Source organism: Bos mutus, chromosome 10 (assembly GCF_027580195.1).
Source record: "Bos mutus isolate GX-2022 chromosome 10, NWIPB_WYAK_1.1, whole genome shotgun sequence".
NCBI lineage: Eukaryota > Metazoa > Chordata > Mammalia > Artiodactyla > Bovidae > Bos > Bos mutus.
In genome coordinates, this window is record NC_091626.1 from 41,477,646 (window position 1) to 41,498,366 (window position 20,721).

The 20,721-nt window shown below is 48.0% G+C and overlaps 1 protein-coding gene across 5 annotated transcripts in view; it reads right to left on the reverse strand.

The window, feature by feature from the left end:
* The window catches only part of SAMD4A (sterile alpha motif domain containing 4A), a 226,840-nt gene that overhangs the window by 14,782 nt on the left and 191,337 nt on the right, over positions 1-20,721 (reverse strand). For all 5 annotated transcript variants that reach the window (XM_070377809.1, XM_070377807.1, XM_070377808.1 and 2 more), the window contains 5 exons: positions 17,122-17,455; positions 14,785-14,870; positions 9,386-9,504; positions 4,601-4,802; positions 3,149-3,275 (listed from right to left, as the gene is read on the reverse strand). In XM_070377809.1, coding sequence (XP_070233910.1) covers positions 3,149-3,275; positions 4,601-4,802; positions 9,386-9,504; positions 14,785-14,870; positions 17,122-17,455 — 868 coding nt within the window. The remainder of the gene's footprint in view (positions 1-3,148; positions 3,276-4,600; positions 4,803-9,385; positions 9,505-14,784; positions 14,871-17,121; positions 17,456-20,721) is intronic.

Here is a 20,721-nt window from a genome sequence, read left to right on the forward strand (position 1 = left end):
GGTGACTCATGAGTTGACATACAATATTGAGGCTGGTTCCAGACCCCAGCCTTTTTTTATTCTTTGGAGACATTCCATCATCTTGATGGGATTAAGTTCACAGAATCAAAACTTCCCTGGAATGCACTGTAGTCTTTAAGATTTGCCCAGATGGTTCAAAATGAGTGCTGTGAAGACATCCAATGGCCAGGATGAAATTAGTACGTTGGAAGGCAGCACAGTTTTCTCAGTAATTCTGGGCTGGTCACACATCTCTGATCCATCATGCATTCACTAGTAGTACTGCTTGTGTACAGACGGAAGCTTTCTGCCCTCCTGATATGATGCCTGTGGTCTAGTCCCAGCCCCTGACGGCCAGGTCCTAGATGCAAAGGCTGAGGAGGAACATTCTGTGCCCACGGAGGAGGGAAATTTCTGCAGCCTCCTTTCCTTTCACGGCAGTGCCCTGCCTCACCCTTTGCTGTCATGTCTCAGGAAGAGCCACCTCACATGGGCCAAGGGTGCTGGGCAGGACTTAGGAGTGGCTCCTGCTGCTGCCGCTGTTGCTGTGCTCAGTTGAATCCATGAACTGTAGCTCACCAGGCTCCTCTGTCCATGGGATTTTCCAGGCAAGAATACTGGAGCGGGGTTGCCATTTCCTGCTTCAAGGGATCTTCCTGACTCAGGGATTGAAGCCGTGTCTCCTGCGTCTCTTGCACTGGCAGGCAGGTTCTTTATTGCTGCACCACTTTTATTTACAATCAGGAAATATGCAGCAGCCCTGTCCTCATGCCATGGTTACTAGAAATGCTGTGGTTCATCAGGGCCTTGCTGGAAGTGGGTTTGTCATGCTTTGGGGAGAGGCTGATAAAAACAACAACAATAACCCAAGGGTTCCAGAGCTCTGAGTCCAGCAGCATGTAAACACCATTATTGAGACACCTACAAGGAACTACCAAGAAAACTGAAATCAATTAAGTGCTGCCTCTGGGAGGTGGGACTATGGGCTGGGAAGGGAGGTCAGGGGGATAGTCATTTTCTCTTACAAGCCGTTCCGTAGTGTTTGCTTCTTTAACTAAGGGAACAAGAGGCTTCATGGGAAGAGGGTGGAAACGATCTTAGGGTCATAGCTGACCTGAGCATAAGCCAACTGTTCAGCACTGCTGCGTAACAGAGAGGGGAAGCAAAGTGCAAATGAAAGATTCGTATCAACAGACCCAAATGGTTCTTCTCCCAGAGATGGCCCATCTCTTCCCAGTGGGCTTGGTCTGCCCAATTAAGATGAGGGACAAACAGGATGATGGAGGACTTGGAAGAGAGCCACAAAGAGGGAAAAAAAGGTAGGAAAGAATGTAAAAGGCTACAAATGTGTCAGGATTAGAGGAGAGTGGTTGGTTATGCCAGGGTAGCTGGGCTGCAGTCCTGGGGGTGAGGTCCGGGTGAGCTATTCATTCAAGGTGAAAGATCTTGTGCCCAAGATGTCTTCAGATTTTGTGACCTGGGTGGGCATGGAAGCTTCTTGGAGGTGAACTTCAGGAAGCACAGGGTGAAGAGATGGAAAGAGGAGAGTGGAGTTGCAAGTAGAGGGAGCTAAGAGAGCCAAACTGCAAGGATACCAAGTCCCACAACGAGTTCCGCAGTGGCTTGGTGGTGGGCTCAGGCTGAATGAAGTAGCAGTGTGTATCCCAAGGGAGCTGGAAAGGCTGCAGCTGATGGTGGGACCAGAGTCTCCAGAGTCTCACTTTGTCTCCAAAGTCTCTTTTACTGGGAGTAAATTATACATAATTCTACATGAAAGCAGAGGCTGGGACTAAATGACCTGGGATCAGGCCTTCACAGCCCCCAAATTCTATCAAGTATTTTCTTCCTGGGAAGAAAAATATCAAGTATCAAAAGGAAGAAAAGGAGCTTTAAAACAAAGGTGTGCAAATAGGTAGAGTTCTAGAAGTCAAGAAGCAACTTTAAATCAGTATCTGGAGCATGCCGACGTCCTTCTCTTTCCTGACATTATCTTGAGCCTTGGTGGCTTCCTGCCACTGGCACCTCCCCACCCCTTGGTGGCCTCACCTCCTTCCCTCCAGCCTGCCCACTCTTCATTCCTCTATGCTCATCCCGGCCTGTCCCCCTGCTCAAAAGCTCTTATCAATTCCCCACTGAGAGCAGCTGGAATCCAAGCTTTTTGGCCTTGGGTTCAGGGTCCCACCATCAGCTGCAGCCTTTCCAGCTCCCTTGGGATACACACTGCTACTTCATTCAGCCTGAGCCCGCCACCAAGCCACTGCGGAACTCGTTGTGGGACTTGGTAACCTTGCAGTTTGGCTCTCTTAGCTCCTTCTACTTGCAACTCCACCCTCCTCTCTCCATCTCTTCACCCTCTGCTCCCTGAAGTTCACCTCCAAGAAGCTTCCATGCCCAGGTCACAGTGACATTTCCCCTCAAACTCCTGTAAGACATTGTACAGAGTGCATCTACCAGAAAGGGCGAGGATCTTCTTCCAAGCACAAATCATGCAATAATCGCTTGTGGGGCTTTGTATTACTCATGGAGTGTAAGAAGTCAACTATCTGCACAGAGAAAGGTGCAGGCACCTGAATGTAATCTGGCAACTCTGTTTGAGGAGGCAGGGTCAAAGATGAAATTGACAAGAGGCGCACCAGGCTGCTCTTTAACCAAGTAAAGGGAAGATGGATGGACCAGCAATCATGTGTGCAAAGCACTCCCAAACCAGGGGTGGGTCTCTCAGCATCAACACCATGGAGTTTTCTCTTTCTCTGTCTATCTACTCATCCCCCTATGTACATACACACCAACCACATACACACACACACACACACACACACACACACTGTACATGGAACCCCTCCCAACTTCCCCTGGAAGCCCTCCAGTGATGTCTCTCGGTTAATCAATCTAGAAATATGACTAGGATCCAAAATACCCCCGTGTCAGATCACAACCAACTCTGGGGCTCCATGTGCTGGCTCCCAGCCAATAGGCTGCTATTCATGCTGGCAAGGCATGGTTTAAAAAAGGAAAGGCTTCTATAAGCTCAAAAGAATGCAAGGTGGCAGTCGAGGCTAAGCACTTTCCGCTTGAGTTCACTGGGGCATCTATTTTGGTGACCCGGCCTCCCCGACAGGACAACGAGGGATGGAGGGCTGGGCCCTACCTGGCTGCTGGAACATCAGCATATTCTGTGGCGAAGTGTGCACAGGCAGTGAGCGGGTCCTTTGGACAGAGCTGTGGGTGCGGCTTGGCATGCTATTGCTGCCCCCGGGGTTGGCGAACCAGAGGTTCTAGGGAAAAACACAGAAGCAGAACCCATTAGTCCAGACACCTGGGGGCAGGGATGAGAGCAGGGCCATCAGCCAGAATCCAGGAGGCAGATACCCTGGGAGAACTCTCTCCTAACTTCTGGGAAAGGGCTCCTAGGCCAGCGCGATCTGTCTGCTTATTTAGAGAGAGGGGCTTTAGATTCCATTCATTTTATTCAACACTACCCCTCAGCCCCAGGCTCTTCTCTAAGCCTCAGCTTAATCTGGACACCGATCTCCCTCGCTGGCTCTAAAACTCTCTTTATCCCTTCTGTTGTCTCTGCTTTTCCTATCACTTTTCTAGGAAATGGGGGGAGTTCTATAAATGTCTGCAACGAAGAGCACAAACTATTTCAGGGCTCTCATTTGATTTTCTCTTCGAGGTTCTTACAATTTACTACAAAGGGAGAAGGAGGAAAAAAGAACCTCTCAGCTGGCAATGAGCTGGCACAACTCAGCTTGTGTGTTTGTTATTACGCGGGTGTCCTAGCGGTGGTTTCCTCCTGGATCCATCTGGTGGCTTCCCACAATGGTCAAGACTGGGGTTTTCTCCTACCCTGGGCTGCTTCCCCGGGGGAGTGAATCCTGCCTGTCTTGCCAGGAACGGTTTCCTGTTTTTTAAAACCAAGCTGTCATCCTTTAGTTTCTCATGACAAACCCAGAACCTCAGACTCACTTGGCGTCCCTCTAATCCCAGCCCCCACCCGCAGAGCCCCACAACGCAGGAGCTACATGTGGGAGGCAGAGGGTGCGAGTGCGGGGGAGGGACTCCTGAGACGACGAGCCAGGGGGCTGACGCTGGCTCTAAATCACACAGCGAGAACCTCTGGGCAGTGTGGCCTTGACTGACTGACAGCCTCTCTCAGTCTCCTTCCTTCCCTGTAGGGTTTTCTACCACAGCTGGGACCATAAAGGAGTTATCTGCCTCAGATATAAATGCTAAGAAAGCTCCTTAGATGCTCAGGCTCCTCTGCAAGCCAAATCTGGAAGGCACTGGGATCTGCTAGGGCAGGTTGAGGATGAAGGCAAAGAAGAAATAGGTCTCGCATTTCTTCCTAATGGCCCCTGTGTGCAGAGCCCCCAAGTTTACAGTGGTCTTGGAACAAATCCCCATGATGCCAGGTGCCGCCATGGCCTTGCTTTATCTCCCAGAGAAACTGCAAACAAACCTCTGAAGCACAGGGGCAACTATCTTCAACCTAGTCCCTTTGGGCTTCTCCCTTCGCCTTCGGGTAATTTGGGAGGATGTCCTGAGCCTCAGGCCCTGAGCTTGGCTGGCCCACCCTCCTCCCGGGGGCGGGGCAGACCTGTCTTCCTTGCTTCATGATGGTGGGGTTGGCTGCGGTATTGCGCTGGGTAGAGCTGACGAATCCGCTGGTGCCCAAGAGGCCAAGGCGGGCGGAAGGGACATTCCGGGAGGGGATCTGGTACTGGCGTGGATTCCGCCTGCCCATGCCGCCACCCACTGAGCTGGTTGTCGGGAGGGAGTTGGATTGCCCAAAGCCACGGCTGTGAGAGTCAATAGAGAAAAACAGAGATCATCAGTCACCCCCAGCCCTTCCCAGCCCCCGGGATGCCTCCTTGGGGTCTGCTCACACTTTGACCATTATGAGGCCTACGGGGAGGATCAAGGCTTTATGATTAAAATCATAGCTAAGAACTGAGAGCTAATATCAAGTGCCCTGGGACTTTCACATTGATTCTTCAATCCTCACGACAACCCTATGAAGTAGGCACTCCTTTTACAGTTGGAGAAGTAAAATACAGAGCTTAATAATGTCTCAAAGGTCACACAGCCATTAGGGGGCAGTGCTGGAATATGAGCCCAGAAAGTTAACCAGTGTGGGCTTCAGCCTTCTTTCCACTGTGTCACAGGCTCTGAGAACTCATGTGCCCATCCAGAAGCCACATGGCAAGAAAGTGGCTGCACCAGGACCCAGGCCTCTTCCAGCACACCACGGTTGGTTTGTCTGCTGTCGGTCTGAGCAGCAGACTCGGGAGGAGTGGCCTCTGGGCCCCACTAGGACGTAAGCTCCCTGGGACAAGAGATGGCATCTGTCCTCATCAATCCCGCAGGTCCCAGGCCTGGATGGCACAGCTCCTGGCAGTAAAGGCAGGGTGAACAAGAGAATGGCTCAGTCTCTGCCCTCATGATCTCCAAATGGCAGAGCGGACCCCAAGTCTGGGGCTCTGACTCCCAGATTCACAGGAGGGATATGAGGACGAAGAGGATGATGGTTGCCAGCTCCCTGGACCTAGGACACTGCTCCCTGCTCCTCGGGCCCTCCCTGTAGAAAGACCCGGAGGTTCCATGCTTCTCTAGGGTGCACGCAGAGAGGACGCTGGGGGCCCGTGGCCTCACGCTCAGACACCACGCTCCCATTGGTCCGGTGACCTCAGCGCCGAAGAACTCGTCCTCTCCGGCAGGCCTCAAGTTCTGGGAGGGTGCACAGCCGCCAGCAGGGCTTCAGGAACCAGCACATTCTTTCCAAGGAGAGTCAGCTTTAGTCATTCACTGATGTCTCAGTCGAAATGCTTTACCTCCAACGGCCACAAGATGGAACAGACTTGCTTTCGCAGCCACACAGGGGAGGTTCCTACCAAGCCTGTGAGGAGACTCCAGGAAGAGAGGGCTGACGTAGTTTAACCCTATGAGGCGGGAGGGGGGCACTGCAAATCTGTTATTTCCTGAGAAAGAGAGTGTTATGTGTGTGGTGGGGTGGAGCAACTAAATCATCAGCATGGCTCATCGCAGAAAGGGTTTCTTCCTCAGAATTCCTAAATTTCCTGGTGAGGGGTGAGGGGGAAGAGAATTCCATAGTGAGCTGATAAGCACTGACTTTTGGTCTGTGTTTTACCACTTCTAGGCTTTTCTGACCAGATTCCAGTCCAGGCTCATCCCCATGAGATGAGGAGGATACTCATGGGTTCTAAGTCTCTTTATCTCGTTCTTTCTCAGATTTCTCAGCTTCCTTCCTTCTTTTACTAAGGTTTAAAATGTTTGGTTTGAAAGAGGAAATTCGGGCCAGGAGGAGGAGAAATAATTTCATGCAATGGGACAGACCTCCTTTGGAGAATGGACAGGTGGCAGGTGGGGACAAAGATCAAGTGGCTGTTTTCTTGTTTTTGTTTGTTTGTTTGTTTTTTTAACTACGAAAACCAGTCCTTTGGTTTTTGGAGTCAGAATTTTGGCCACCTGGTAGATGATTTAGTATTCTGCTAAGACTTTTCCTTATTTAGTGCAGATAGCTTTTTTGCTCATTTTCCTTCTTGGTTGGATTTTTTAAAAGTTATTTCATATGCAAAACAGAGCAGTCAGCAAGTGATGCTAAAATAATTTGTGCTTCCAGGAAGGCAAGACTATATTCTTAAGCAATATAATGTAGGCAGAGGCTTCTGTAATGGGACACTTAGTCACAGGAGAAAACGTGGACTCCTAAAGTTAGGACTCATGGAGCTGGTAGAGCTAATATTTTGGGGATAGACTGGGTGGAGGTGAGAATTTGGTTAGGATGTCTTTCTAATGACAGTGGGTCTCACTGTGGGGTCCTAAGCTGATTACTATAAAGTCAGACTTTTTGAGGGTGGCCACTGCTGGTAACCAGAGTGAAAGCTTAAGTCACTTAAGATCACTAGGCTTAATGAAATAATCATTCTTTCTTTGGAGAGAACACAGTGACAAAAGTTTTCATTTCTCATTCTCTTACTCTGCTCATCTGCATCTTTCTCTGCTTTCTTAAATCTAACCAACTGATTTCATTACCTTGAAGTGCATGAAAAGACTGATAAAATAACATTGATAAGAACCAATTAATTTGGGACTTGTGATAGTTCAAGGAAGGGCTGGGCTGCAGTTACCTCTGTGTTATGGGAAAAAACAGGTCTTTGAAGAAAATTAGTAGCTTAACAAGATCCCAGAGGTAATATTTATGAAAACAAATTATTTCCTAGAACTTTTGTTGTTGTTGAGTTGCTCAGTCATGTCTGACTCTTTGCAACCATGAACTGCAGCGTGGGAGGCTTCCCTGTCCTTCACTAAATCCCAGAGCCTGCTCAAACTCATGTCCATTGAGTTATGCCATCTAACCATCTCATCCTCTGTTGACTCCTTCTCCTCCTGCTCTCAATCTTTCCCAGCATTAGGGTCTTTTTCAATGAGTCGGCTCTTCACACCAGCTGACCAAAGTATTGGAGCTTCAGCTTCAGCAACAGTTCTTCCAGTGAATATTCAGGTTTGATTTCCTTTAGGATTGACTGGTTTGAGCTCTTTGCTGTCCAAGGGACTCTCAAGAATCTTCTCTAGCACCACAATTCGAAATTTAGCAACTTCCAATTGAACATCCATAATCGATGATTGAATTCACTCTAATCAATATAAGGAGGCCTAATCGGGCAAATCTTGAGTTAACCCAATTCAAGCATCGGTTAATAACACTCTAGAGAAATCAAGGTTACCAGACACTCAGATTAGGACCAAGGACAAAACAGGGCAGACAGACGAGCAGATGGCATTTTGGGGAGGAGGAGCAAAGAGCTTGAAAGCTCTATCTTTATCTTCAACTTCTGAATTCTTTCTTTCTCTTGGAACTTGTCTCCCAAGGACCTGGTTTGCAAGAGGGGTGTGGATCTTCCTCTTTCTTAGTGGGTATTGCTGCCCTTACAAGAAGAGGGAGAGTCTAGGGCAGGGGTAGCCCCAGGGGAGAAGGCTAAGGAGCAGGCCTGGCCTTTCATTTGGGCCCCAGGAATCCTCAAGGTGCACTGGTGGTCCAGCCCAACCCTCCAGGGAGGCTTGGGACCAAGGAGCTGGCTACAGAGTGTTGTTTTATCTGGCTTTTCTGCACATCATCTGGAGACCAGGAAAGTGACCCAGCATCCGTAGCGCTTAAGAGTACCGACTCTGGAGCTGGCCTTGGCCTGTCTGGTCCAAATCCTGGATGCCTCCCAACTCCCCTGTAAACTGGGGTTAATAATAGCCCCTTCTACCTCATATGCTTGTTGCAAGGATTAAATGTAATAATATTCTTAAGTGCTTGGATACCTAACTTGGCACAGAGCAAATGCTAAATGTTTGTTTAATAAATAACTGTGTTATATATGCTGGAATATGATAACACTTCAATTTTTACATTAATTTTTAATGAAGACTTTTCTCAAATTCCAACTGGCCTTATCTCCCTGAGGTACTATGAAACAGTGATGTTTCAAGGCACACTTATGCAAATAAATGCCAAACATTTGAACAACACAGTCAACAACACACTCAACACTTCTACATATGCACTGAGAAATGAATTCAGAACTTTCTAGGTGCGAATGAAAAAATGATTATTTATATGCTCATGTTGAAAAGAGTAAAAAAGGATGTTGATTTTCCAGCATGTCGGCACCATCATTCTCTTGTCTCCCCAAGACGCCCTGTTATTGTTCAATGGTTCACTCCACCCCTCCCCATGATTCCTCCCCTAGATTGGCACTATAATTCACCTTTAATATGCAACTGGATTCTTCAATTTAAAACCAGATTAAAGTAATGGGTTGTAAAGTACAACAAGGCTTTTTTTAACTGCATCCAAGATGCTGAAGTGCTATGAAAAATCAAGAATGGTTCTGCTCTACTCTTAGATTGCAGCTCAGACCAAAATAGACGAGCACTGGGCTCTTCACCCTGCCACCAACTATAATTAGCTTGTCTGCAGCAAGAAGGGAGAAAAAATTACACTACCACTTAAGGTGCAGAGAGAACAACCTGTTTTTGTCCTTTCAGAGCCCCCTGTTGTGGATAAACCACCGAGTGTTTTGCTGGCACTCATTAAATCGTACCCGCTCACCACTCCATGCCCATCTGTACTAATAACATCATTTTGACCATGTAAATTGAATTGCCAAAGATCACATTCAGCTCTTCCTCTGGGAAGTCTTTCCCTCTACAGCCTTTTCCCCACCCCACCTGTTTAAAGAATGTGGTCTGAACTTGTCAGAGGACACTCTAAGAAATAAGGAATGATGCCCTGTGTAGTCTTGACCCTGGAACCCATGCAGACAGTAAGGTCCTGGAACCACCATGCATTACAAAGACTGAAATCCCAACATACTTTCTTTGCTGTCGATATCCTGATATGTCTAGAAGGGTTTTCCGAGGGAAAGACCGAAAGAGCTTCTGCACCTGCTGTTTCCATGACAACAATCTTTTTTTCTGTGTCTCTGTAAATGCCTGCAAAAACAAACAGGACTTTTTAATGGGTGACGCAACCTGGCATTAGAGGGAGAAACATGCAATTAATAGGGGAAATATTGGAGTCCTATGGTTGCCTTTTCTTCACCTTGTTTCCAACCTGATCCAAACAGCAGTCAATTTCATTTGAGAGCCTCCTGTACTGAAAATTCAAGTTATTTGACATTGGAGGTGCCTGGTAAGGTACATGCATTAAGCTTTTGGCAATCCTTGATTTCGGTTGCATTTCTGGCAGATCCCTACCCTCCTTCCTCTTTCCCCTGACTCCACTCTGGACTCTATTTATTAACCAATAATGAATTGCAAAATTGATTGTTGACTACTCTGGCTTTTGCAGCCCCCCTGCATTTTCATAATCAATGGAAATGCTAAACCACTCCAAAAATCAATCTTTTTGATGGTCTGTGCTCACCCTGGAGTGGTCTTCAGGGCTTCAGAACACAGAGTATACACTGTACGTGTTAGGACTCTGCTGAGAAATCTCCAAGTTATGAGCCCCATGTGCTACACAACCCTAGTGCACCGATTACCTAAATTTTGTCTAAGGCTTAGGAAAATGGATAGATCTGATGTCTTCTCAAGCCTTTTCTGGTTTGGGGAGGTTTCGTCTACTGCCCCGTACATAACACTCTCCCATCAATATCATGTGTCCTTCTGTGTACAGCTGTGTACTCAGGGCAGCCCAGGGAAGGACTTCACGGGGCTGTAAGTCCTCAAGGCAGGGACTCTCAAATTCAGGATATATTAGGATCCCCACAAGGAGACTGTTAAAATCTAGATTTTCGATCAACTCCCACACACCAGAGCCTGGTTTCATAGATCTCGAGAGGAGTCTAGGGGGTTTGTGTATGCAGCAATTGCCGGGAATTCTGCTGCAGGTAGGTCATGGCCATGTAATATTCTAGATTGGTGAGGATCACACACATGATATAGGAACTCCCTGTTAAGTGTGTACAACTGTGGTCCATGTGCTGTCATAAGTCCACCAGATCTGACTAATGAGCAATAACAGTGATGGAGATACCATACCCAAGTAGTTTTGTCAATAAAGCATGAAATAAATACTTTTTAAGTAGCAGTAAATGATTACTCAGAGTAATAATAAACTACATGCCTGTTTCCCATAAAGGAAGCAGATTCCTTAAACAGAGAGAAAAGAATGACAGCTTAATGTTCTTCTACTGACATTTAATCTTTAAGGACCCGAACACAAGAGAGCTATGTGAACAAAAGCAAAAAGACGTGAATCATATTATGGAAAAGATACTGACAACTTGCAAACCCCTTCCTCCCAGGTGACCGTGGCCAGATGCCATTGAGGACAGTCATCAAGGAGGGCTTCCCCACCAGACATTCAGTGCCCCATTAGAGAAGAAGGTGCTGATATCCCTTAAGGTGCATGGTGAATGGTCTCAGGGCTAAAAGGTGAGGCTGTGGCTCTCCTCTACGGTCCCTCTCATTTGCTGATGATACTAGGTGAATGTCCACGAGTATCTCCAAAAACTGCAAAAGGCAAGCATTTCTGCTAGACTGATAAAGGGATGGGTAGATTCTGCTTTTGACTAGCTTAGTCAGCCAAGTGTTGAGCAATGACACAAGATGCTGGCACGCAGGTCAAGATGACCTGGGGAGCAGAGTCCAGCTCAGTGGTCAGTGGAAGGCTCTGGATGCAAATGGGCAGGGGTCAAATCTCTGCACATCTTTATGCAGGTTCCTCCACCTGAGACTCAGCTCCTTTAACTCAGGACAGTGATACCTAATCAAAGGGATGCTATAAGGATTCAAATTAATTTACACACGGAGGGCATTTAGAATATTCACAACACACCTAGCTCTTCCTTGTGCTGCACGTGCCACTGCCCACAGACGCCCTCCCCAGGTTTCTCGGCTGCATGGACTAGCCCTTTGGTGGTGGCACATGAAGGTCTATCCCATTTGGTATTCAACCATCACCTTTAACACCAACAAAAGACTTTAAGGTCTCCAAACCACAATATTGAGCGGGTCTGGAGCCAGCCTGAGCTTCCAAGTGACAAAGGAGTAAAGGGGTCACTTTACAGATGTGCATTCAAAGTGCTGCCAGGGACACTGGTTCATATGTGACATTTCCCACGGTGACAAAGAACACCCAAGAAGATGGAAATGTTTATGCCCCCTCAGAGAGGTCAGGTCATCCACTCAGCACCAGGACATCAGACTCACAGTAATTGGGACTGCAGATAGGAGTGGGCCCCTTAGCAGTGCTGAGTGTATGGCTGTTCTCAGTCCTGGAAGACACTGCTGGGAGGCTCGAAGTGGAGCTAGACTATGGCTGGCAAGGAGTGATTTCTGAAAGCTGGTTCCTGTGCGTGCCTGCAAATAGCACTCTACTGTGGCAGCTCTGCTATCGACTGGGAGGCCAATACCTCACCCCAGCCCGCTGCAGGCAGCTCTAGGTGGGGCTGGCAGAGCTTCTTTGGGGCTGGAAGGGAAGGAAGATTCCACTCTCCCGAATGCCCACACACAGCCAGTCAGCCACTTCTGAGTCCTCTGCCCCTGTCAGGCCCTGACTCAGACGTCTGTGTGGAGGCAGATGAGTCCTACAGCTCCTGTTGCTGGATAACAGGGCTCATGAAGGGGACAAGGGCTCATCTTCAGGGAACCATCGGTCCAAGACGGTGAGGAGCCAAGAAGCCTGGGCTTGTAATGCAGGAGATGAAGTGATGGACTTCAGAAATAAGATTCAGAACTTTCTGGCCTTCCTTTTACTGTTCTAAGGAGTGGCTCCTTTGTCCTTGGGGAAGAAGGAAGGTGTCTTGGCTTGGTCAGCACCCTCCCTTCCAGCAGCTGAAGAACAGCTCGATCAGGCTGTGAAAGGAGCCCTGTCTCCCGGAGCCCAAGGGAGTCTTCAGTGAGAATGGAGGCTGGGCCTGGACAGGGCCTCCCGGGGGGGGGGTGGGGGTGCGCTCTGTACACACAGAATACTCCCAGGCTGTGGAAAATTATTCAAAAGCCTTTCCTCTTCCTCAAACTCAACTAATAAAAAGCCTCGGACATTTCCCCCTCCCAAAGCAGTGTGCAGGCGCCTCCATCCTGACACGAATGCAGGCGAGCAGAGTGGGCATGAGTCCTTTCTGCCCCGTGATTCCCGTCAGCGAGGCCCCTCCGTGGCAGTCAGGAGAGAGGAGCCCACACAGTGCCACGGAAAGGAGAGCCAGGGCGCAGAGGGAGCATGCACAATGGCAGGAAAGTGAGCAGCGCCAGACCACAACATGGGCGCTGCGGACCAACGAGGATGCCTGCGCACCGCCCAGCAGAGGCAGCTGGAGGACTCGTTATTTCGTCTCCTGTGCTCAGCAGACTGGAGATGAGGTGGAAGGTAACTTGTCCTTCAGTTTCTCGCAGGCTCAATGCTGGCATGGGTGTGGGAGCGGAAGCAGGGTTCCGGTCTGCTTTTTCAGAAGCTTAAACGCCTGGCGATTGGTAGCCCCCTAAGCCCACCCCAAGTGCCCTCCTCCCCTCCAGGTGCTGCTCCGTCCACCTGGACCCCTCTCTGTTCTGCCTCCTCGTGGAACAAGTCTCTCCCACTAAGGCTCTCTCTTTCAGGTCTAGTTTGGAGGCAGTCCCTCTGGCCTCTATAGGTGCCCACCGCACCTCCTGGGCTTCAGCCCCACACCGGTGGCCTTATGGTCACACTTGTGATGACCTGTTTTCCTTTTGTCTCACCCACTCTCCTCCTACTGGAAGCCCACCAGCCAGGGGCAAGACCTAGGTGCTTTATAAATACCTACAGAATGAATGAACTCTAAAATCCATCTCCTGTTCTGGCCTTCCATCTTTCTATTGCTTTTTGCTGGCCCAGATGAGAGCTGTGTCAGGACTGGACACTAAAAAGGGTGAGTGGGAGTTCACAGTGCCGTGAGAGGAAATCGCAAAAATGTGAGTTTCAGGGATGGGGAGGAGGGGCTGGGATGGAAACCCAGTGGGAGACCGCACACCTGCGTGTGAGGGGCAGGTGGAGTCACAGCACAGAAGGGCAGAGGGTGCAGAAAACCAAACAAGCCGCCAGCAGCAGATGGCCTGTGGGCAGCTGGAATGTGGGAAGTGCATCTCCCTTCCCCGGGGCCCACTGGACTCCTGGGGTTCCAGCTACCAGCATGGCAAAGCCCAGGGGACTTGGAGGCCTTTACCATCTTATTTTCACATCTAAGTCCCACAAAAAGATCTCAGTGGCCTAGGTTTATCCAGTCCTAAGTTTTCTAAAACCATAACCCTGTCTGTGTAATTCTCTCAGGGGAGGGGCACCCAAGAAGCCATTGGGATCCTGGGTCTGAGGCACAACTGCTTGTCCCCGCCATGTCCCTCGGGACAGCCCTGGCCAGGACCTTCCTCGCTCCATCAGAGTCGCTCCATCATTGTCCCGAGGGCCTGGGAGGCATAGCACCAGCCTGACCTTCGTGAAAAGGACAGAGATTGTCATACTGAGTGAAGTAAGTCCGACAGAGAAAGATAATCATCATATGATATTGTTTATATGTAGAATCTTAAAAAATAGTACACAGTAACTTATTTTTACAAAAGAGAAATAGAGTCACAGATGTAATAAACAAACTTATGGTTACCAAGGGGAAAAGGTGAGGAATATATATGTCAGTGGGACTGACATACACACACTACTATAAGGAAAATAGATAACTGATAAGGACCTACTGTACAGCACAGGGAACTCTACTCAATACTCTGTAATGGCCTATATGGGAAAAGAATCTGAAAAAGAGAGGATAAATGTATATGTAGAACTGATTCACTTTGCTGGATAGCAGAAACTAAAACAACATTGTAAATCAACTGCAACCCAATACAATAAAAAAAAAAAAATTCCTATGAGAATCAGAAATCAAAACACAGCAGAAAGCCCTCAAACCATACCCAACACACACACAGACACACATTATTTGTTCTGAACACTCTCCCCTTTCTCCCTGCTTGGTCCACCCCAGGCTCTGTCCCTCAGGGAGGCCTCCAGAGTCAGAAGCTTCTCTCAGGCACTTGCCTCCATGTCAGAGCTCAGTCTAGGTGGATCTCTGGACACCAGAGGAACACACAAGCTGCGTTTAGGTTTGAAGTCACCACAGCTGAGTTCTGCTCGAGCTATTATTAATGACTGTCTACTCCTCAAAGATGAGATGTCAGAGACCCAAATGATCACCTCACAGAATCTCTGAGAACTACTTCAAAGGAATGATAAAAAGCAGTTTCATGAAACCTGTCACTACTTACCTCATGGATTAGACATTTGTCTATGAGCTGTAAATAGGAACTTATATTTTCCTCATCGGGTCTGGAGACCAAGAGTTGTGTGCACACTGGGAATTAAAAAAAAAAAAAAAGGATGAATTAGAAAAATGCACATCCATTCTAACCCCTGAGATCTGCCTCCGATTTCCTTTCAGGACCAATATTTTGAGAGGTATGTGTGACCGTGGCTTTACGTCAGCTTCACAAAAAAGGCCAGGAGGCTCCTCGTTCCACTGAAGTCAAAGGCTTGGTCACCACAGGAGCCTTTGCCTCCAGAAGCCCCTTTGGTTAATTCCACGCATACCATTCTATATTAAGCCTTCTGCAACCCGGCCCGAGACAGACACTCTGGAAGAAGAAGAACGCAGCAGCGTCCCGAGCCCTGTCTTTGAAAGAGCGTCCTTTGAGAGGGAGTTCAAAGACCCTAAAGACCATCAGCCCTCCTCAGAGCAGGCACCATCATTTTATGAATGAGCCGCACATCTCATTTGGAGGAGTGAGGCTGGCGCACCTTGTAGGATGTGAGGTGTGTGGGCATGCACATGAGTAAGGAGCCTGCTACTCATTCACGGGAGGGTGATTTTCTCAAAGTGATACCCACACATTTATATATACACAGGTCCACCTACACACCCAAGTTCAGAGACAGGGCACAACACACACACCCACTGGACAGCTCACGGCCACGCTAGTGCGATTCACTCTATTCCCATCCGAAAGAGCCTGGTGTTCTGCTTTTGATGGGAATGTTTAGAAGGACAGGTGGCGGTGGTTGGACAAAGACATCAGTTAGGAGTAAAAATGGCTTGCTCTCAAGATCAAGCTTAAAACCTGGGCACCATGATGTCTTTCTCTCCCTCATCCCACATACCTGATCTGTCACAGAATCCCATTCATACCATGTCTTGGCACATACGTTTTTCAGTATAACACTGTGGGTAATAACAAAACATGGAAACTACCTCTATATCCACTAATTGGGGCCCTGTCAAATTATGGTTTATGCATATGGGGGAACAGTATGCAGCCTTTAAAAAAGAATGAGATGGTACTTTTGTATTGATAGGGATATTGAAAGCATATAATGTAAAAAAAAAAAGCTGTAGAGAAATATATAAACAAGACCTGTTTGTGTGTAAAAAGGATGCTCATGTGCTTATATATAATTACAGTGTTTCTGAAGGGATATTCTGAAATGTTTATAGCGGTTACCTCTGGGGAGGAATATGGTAGGGCCAAGGGTAGAGGTGGGGGCTGTTTTCACCTTTGATCATTTTTCATTTAGCTTTAATTTTTATGTTGAGTGTGACTTGATTGCATAATTTATTTGAAAGTAGTTAAATTTTAAAAAGCAGCCATGCCACAGGAGTGCAGAGCCCACATGGATCATGTCATGGGTAAGGGGGTGAAGTGCAACATTCTCAGGTAACCAGCCCACCTGTACCTCCAGCAGGGGGTCATCTACTCTAATCCACACAGCAAGGAGCCCCTTGGGGGTAGGGGAGACTGAGAAAGTGAATGGGGGGGACCCATGCTGACCATGAAGCGGGTGGCATTTCAGCTCCAAAGGATGCTACGAGTCACCTCCTCTGAACCAGAATTCTGCAGATCTCAGTCTTTCTAAGAACACGAATCACCAGGAATCTCTCATTGTACCTATATAAGACTCAGGTGTTCCCTTTCTTTTGATTAGAACTCAGTTCTTTGAAATGGTCTGAAATATTGGACAATAGAAAACACATCGGTCCCCCTTCCCAGAGGAAAAGTACTGGCATTCACTACATTTTAAAAATAATCAAGAAAAAAAAATAATCAAGAGCTCTTGAGAAACACCTGATCAAGCACAGATTAGTGTTGGACGTGGTAAAGGATACGTGCATAAGGGTCTGGCTCAGGGCAGTCACAGGTAGAAGGGGTGCTGTCAGCCAGGGACCATGTGTGAATTCTGTGCTGCCCTACAGACACAGGCAGCATGGCCATGGTACCTTGGGTGGCCTGTAGGAAGCCTGCCTTTAGCTTGAGAGTCCAAAGGCCCAGTGAATGGTCCACCAGGAGGGCCCTGTGGGCCCTGGTCTCAGGGAAGGGGAAAGATGGGAGCTAGGGTGAAGGAAGAGGCCTTGACGGGTGGTTTGTCCGAGAGCTTGGAATCCAGATCCAAATACCTTTCCCCCTCTAGGCTGCACTTTCTGCATCTGTAGAATGGGCTAATAACATGGATTCTGGCAGTTCACCCCACACCCAGGGGAAGCCCATGGGAATGGGTACCTCTGGTCAGGGGTGTTGAGAAGAGAAAAGGGCAGGTGGGAAAACTGGGCTTACCTTTCCCCATGACACGTGTGAACTGCCCGGGGAGATCCCCCTCCGGCAGGGGGGTGACAGCCAGCTCCCCGTCACAGCTGCTCAGCTGGTGTGGCTGGAGCCCGCCACTGGCCCCAGCTGAAGTGGTGGCTGTGGCTCCCGCGGCCGTGGCACTGTCTTTGCAGTCCGGGCTCTGGCTCTCGGGGCCCATCAGCGAAGGCGGGTGCGGGGCCTGGGGCTCCCGGCGGCGAGCCTCTGGGGTGGTGCTCGGTGAGCTGTACGCCTTGATGGGGGTCAGGATCATCTGGTGCAGCTCCTGGAGGGGGAGGCGCAGGTTGCCCCCCTCAATGATGTCCTAGAGGGTCAAAGGGAGAAGACCTCTGTTAGGGTCAGGAACTGGGATGACCCACCTCCATGCCTCCCCCGCCTCTGCCTGGAGCTATTCCCAGATGGGGTTCATGTCTGCTGACACTTTCATTAGAACGTTCTTTGGAAGATGGGACAGTTTACAATGTAATCATTCTGGGGACTTCCTCGGTGGTCCAGTGGTTAAGAATCTGCCTTGCAATGCAGGGGACATGGGTTTGATCCCTGGTCCAGAGCTAAGATTCCACATGCCACAGAGCAACTAAGCTCATTTGGCACAACTACTGAGCCTGTGAGCCACAGCTAGAGAGTACACATGCCAAAACGAAAGATCCTGCATAACGCAACAAAGATCCCAAGTATCGCAACTAAGACCTGACGCAGCCAAATACATAAAGGTTACAAATTAAATCACCAATATTAGCCCAGGTAGAAAATTTTAAAAATATATACATGTATAATGAGGAAATAGAATCACTTTAAAATCCCACTAAGATGCTAAAATCCCACTAAAATGATTTCGGTATATTTCCTTCCCTGGCATCTTCTGTGCCTTTCCTTAAAGTACATTTGATAGAGTTTACGTCACACACTTTAGAAGCTACACAACAAAGTTATACAGGGCCACGTATTTCCTGTAGTATGATTTGTTTTAGATGAAGGAACCTGCTCATTCACACTTTCATCCAGCCCATGGCAGAAGGCAACACAGGTGTGGTTAGAAGCACTGATGCTAAGACAGATGCTTGGGTCTGATACAGCTGTGTGTCCTTGGGTAAATGTCTTCTCTGTGCCTCAGTTTCTCTGTGTATAAGATGAAGATTACTATAGTACCTGCCTCATGGGTGGTTGCAATGAGCTTAATATTTGTAAAGCTACAGGTTCCTATGTTATGTGACTCTTTGTTAAATTTATTTTTATTATTATTTTTAATATAAAATTTTAAATTTTAACTGGAGGCTAATAAAATTGCTGCAGATGGTGATTGCAGCCATGAAATTAAAAGACACTTACTCCTTGGAAGGAAAGTTATGACCAACCTAGACAGCATATCGAAAAGCAGAGACATTACTTTGCTAACAAAGGTCCGTCTAGTCAAGGCTATGGTTTTTCCAGTGGTCATGTATGGATGTGAGAGTTGGAATAAGAAGAAAAGCTGAAGAAAGCTGAGCGCCGAAGAACTGATGCTTTTGAACTGTGGTGTTGAAGACTCTTGAGAGTCCCTTGGACTGCAAGGAGATCCAACCAGTCCATCCTAAAGGAGATTAGTCCTGGGTGTTCATTGGAAGGACTGATGCTGAAGCTGAAACTCCAATACTTTGGCCACCTCATGCAAAGAGTTGACTCATTGGAAAAGACCCTGACGCTGGGAGGGATTGGGGGCAGGAGGAGAAGGGGACGACAGAGGATGAGATGGCTGGATGGCATCACCGACTCGATGGAAATGAGTCTGAGTGAACTCCGGGAGTTGGTGATGGACAGGGAGGCCTGGTGTGCTGTGATTCATGGGGTTGCGAAGAGTTGGATATGACTGACCGACTGAACTAAACTGAACTGAACTGAATTACTTTACAATGTTGTATTGGTTTTGCCATACATTGACATGACTCCACCACGGGTATACATGTGTTCCCCATCCTGAATCCCCCTCCCACCTCCCTCCCCATACCATCCCTCTGGGTCATCCCAGTGCACCAGCCCTGAGCATCCTGTATCATGCATCGAACCTGGACTGGCGATTCATTTCACATATGATAATATACATGTTTTGGGTGCTCTGACCTGCTGTGCACTGAGCTAGATGGTGTGGGGGATGGGGATATGGTGGGAAAGCTGTTAAGGTTCCCTCGGGGAGTTTACATCCTACCAGGACATGAATATTCATCATGCTGGAGACTGAGAAGCAGGGCAGGGGTTCCTGGAGGGGAGGTTCTCATGGGCTGCAGGTTCCTGGGAAAGAGTGCTCCAGGCAGAGGGCACAGCGGGGGCAAAGGCACTGAGGTGGGAGCCTTGAGCATGTGAAAAACAGCAAGGAGGCCTGAGCTGGAGCAGAGAGGAGCGGGGGTGGGGTGGGACGTGAAGTCCAAGGAGCCACAGGGCCTGAGTGGAGAGGAGTCAAGTCAGCAGGCTGGGGTAGGGGTGCGAGAATGTCTTCTACATGAGATGAGAAGTCAGGGAAGGTTCTGAGCAGGGGAGTGACATGTTTCAGAAGGATCATTCTAGAGAAAAATAAGTATTTTACACAAACAAACATATACATACATATTGAATATACACTATAGAGGCAGACCTTGGAGATTCTGCAAGTTTGGTTCCAGATCACTACATAAAGTACCACTCATTTTTTTTGGTTTCCCGGTGCCTATAAAAGTTATGTTTACACCACACTATACAGTCGACTGGGCTTCCCAGGTGGTGCTGGTGGTAAAGAACCCGCCTGCCAATGCAGGAGACTTAAGAGTCCCAGGTTCAACCCCTGGGTCAGGAAGATCCCCTGGAGCAGGGCATGGCAATCCACTCCAGTATTCTTGCCTGGAGAATCCCATGGACAGAGGAGCCTGACGGGCTACAGTCCATAGTGGCGCAAAGAGTCGGACATGACTGAAGCAACTTAGCACACAGCACATATAGTCTATTAAGTGTGCCACAGCATTATGTCTAAAAGAACCAATGTCCATACCTTAATTAAAAAATGTTTCATTGCTAAATAGTGCTAGCCATGATCTGAGTCTTCAACAAGTTATAATCTTTTCACAATAGTAACATCAAATATCACTAATCACAGATCACCATACCAAGTATCATAATAATGAGAATGTTTGAAATACGATGAGAATTACCAAAACGTGACAAAGACACATGAAGTGAGCAAATGCTGTTTGGAAAATGGGGCCAAAAGGCTTGTTAAACTCAGGGCTGCCACAAACCTTTGATTTGTTAAAAAAAAAAAAAAAAGGCAGTATGTGTGAAGTGTAATAAAATGAGGTATGCCTATAATGTATATAATTGTATGTAATATATCCATGACTTTATATAATGAAATTGAATCCGTCTACCCATACAGTTTGATATCCTGGGCATTATTTATTAGAAAAAGCAGTGAAAGTTGATTCTGATGGACACCTATCAGTCAGATGCTCACAGAGGCGCAGAACAGGCTCAGATGCTTGGGGATGGTAGTCTGGGGCTGGGGGTCTCCCTGGTGTAGGGGGTGTGCCCTGCTCTCTGCCACAGTGCTGCCCAGTGATTATGCAG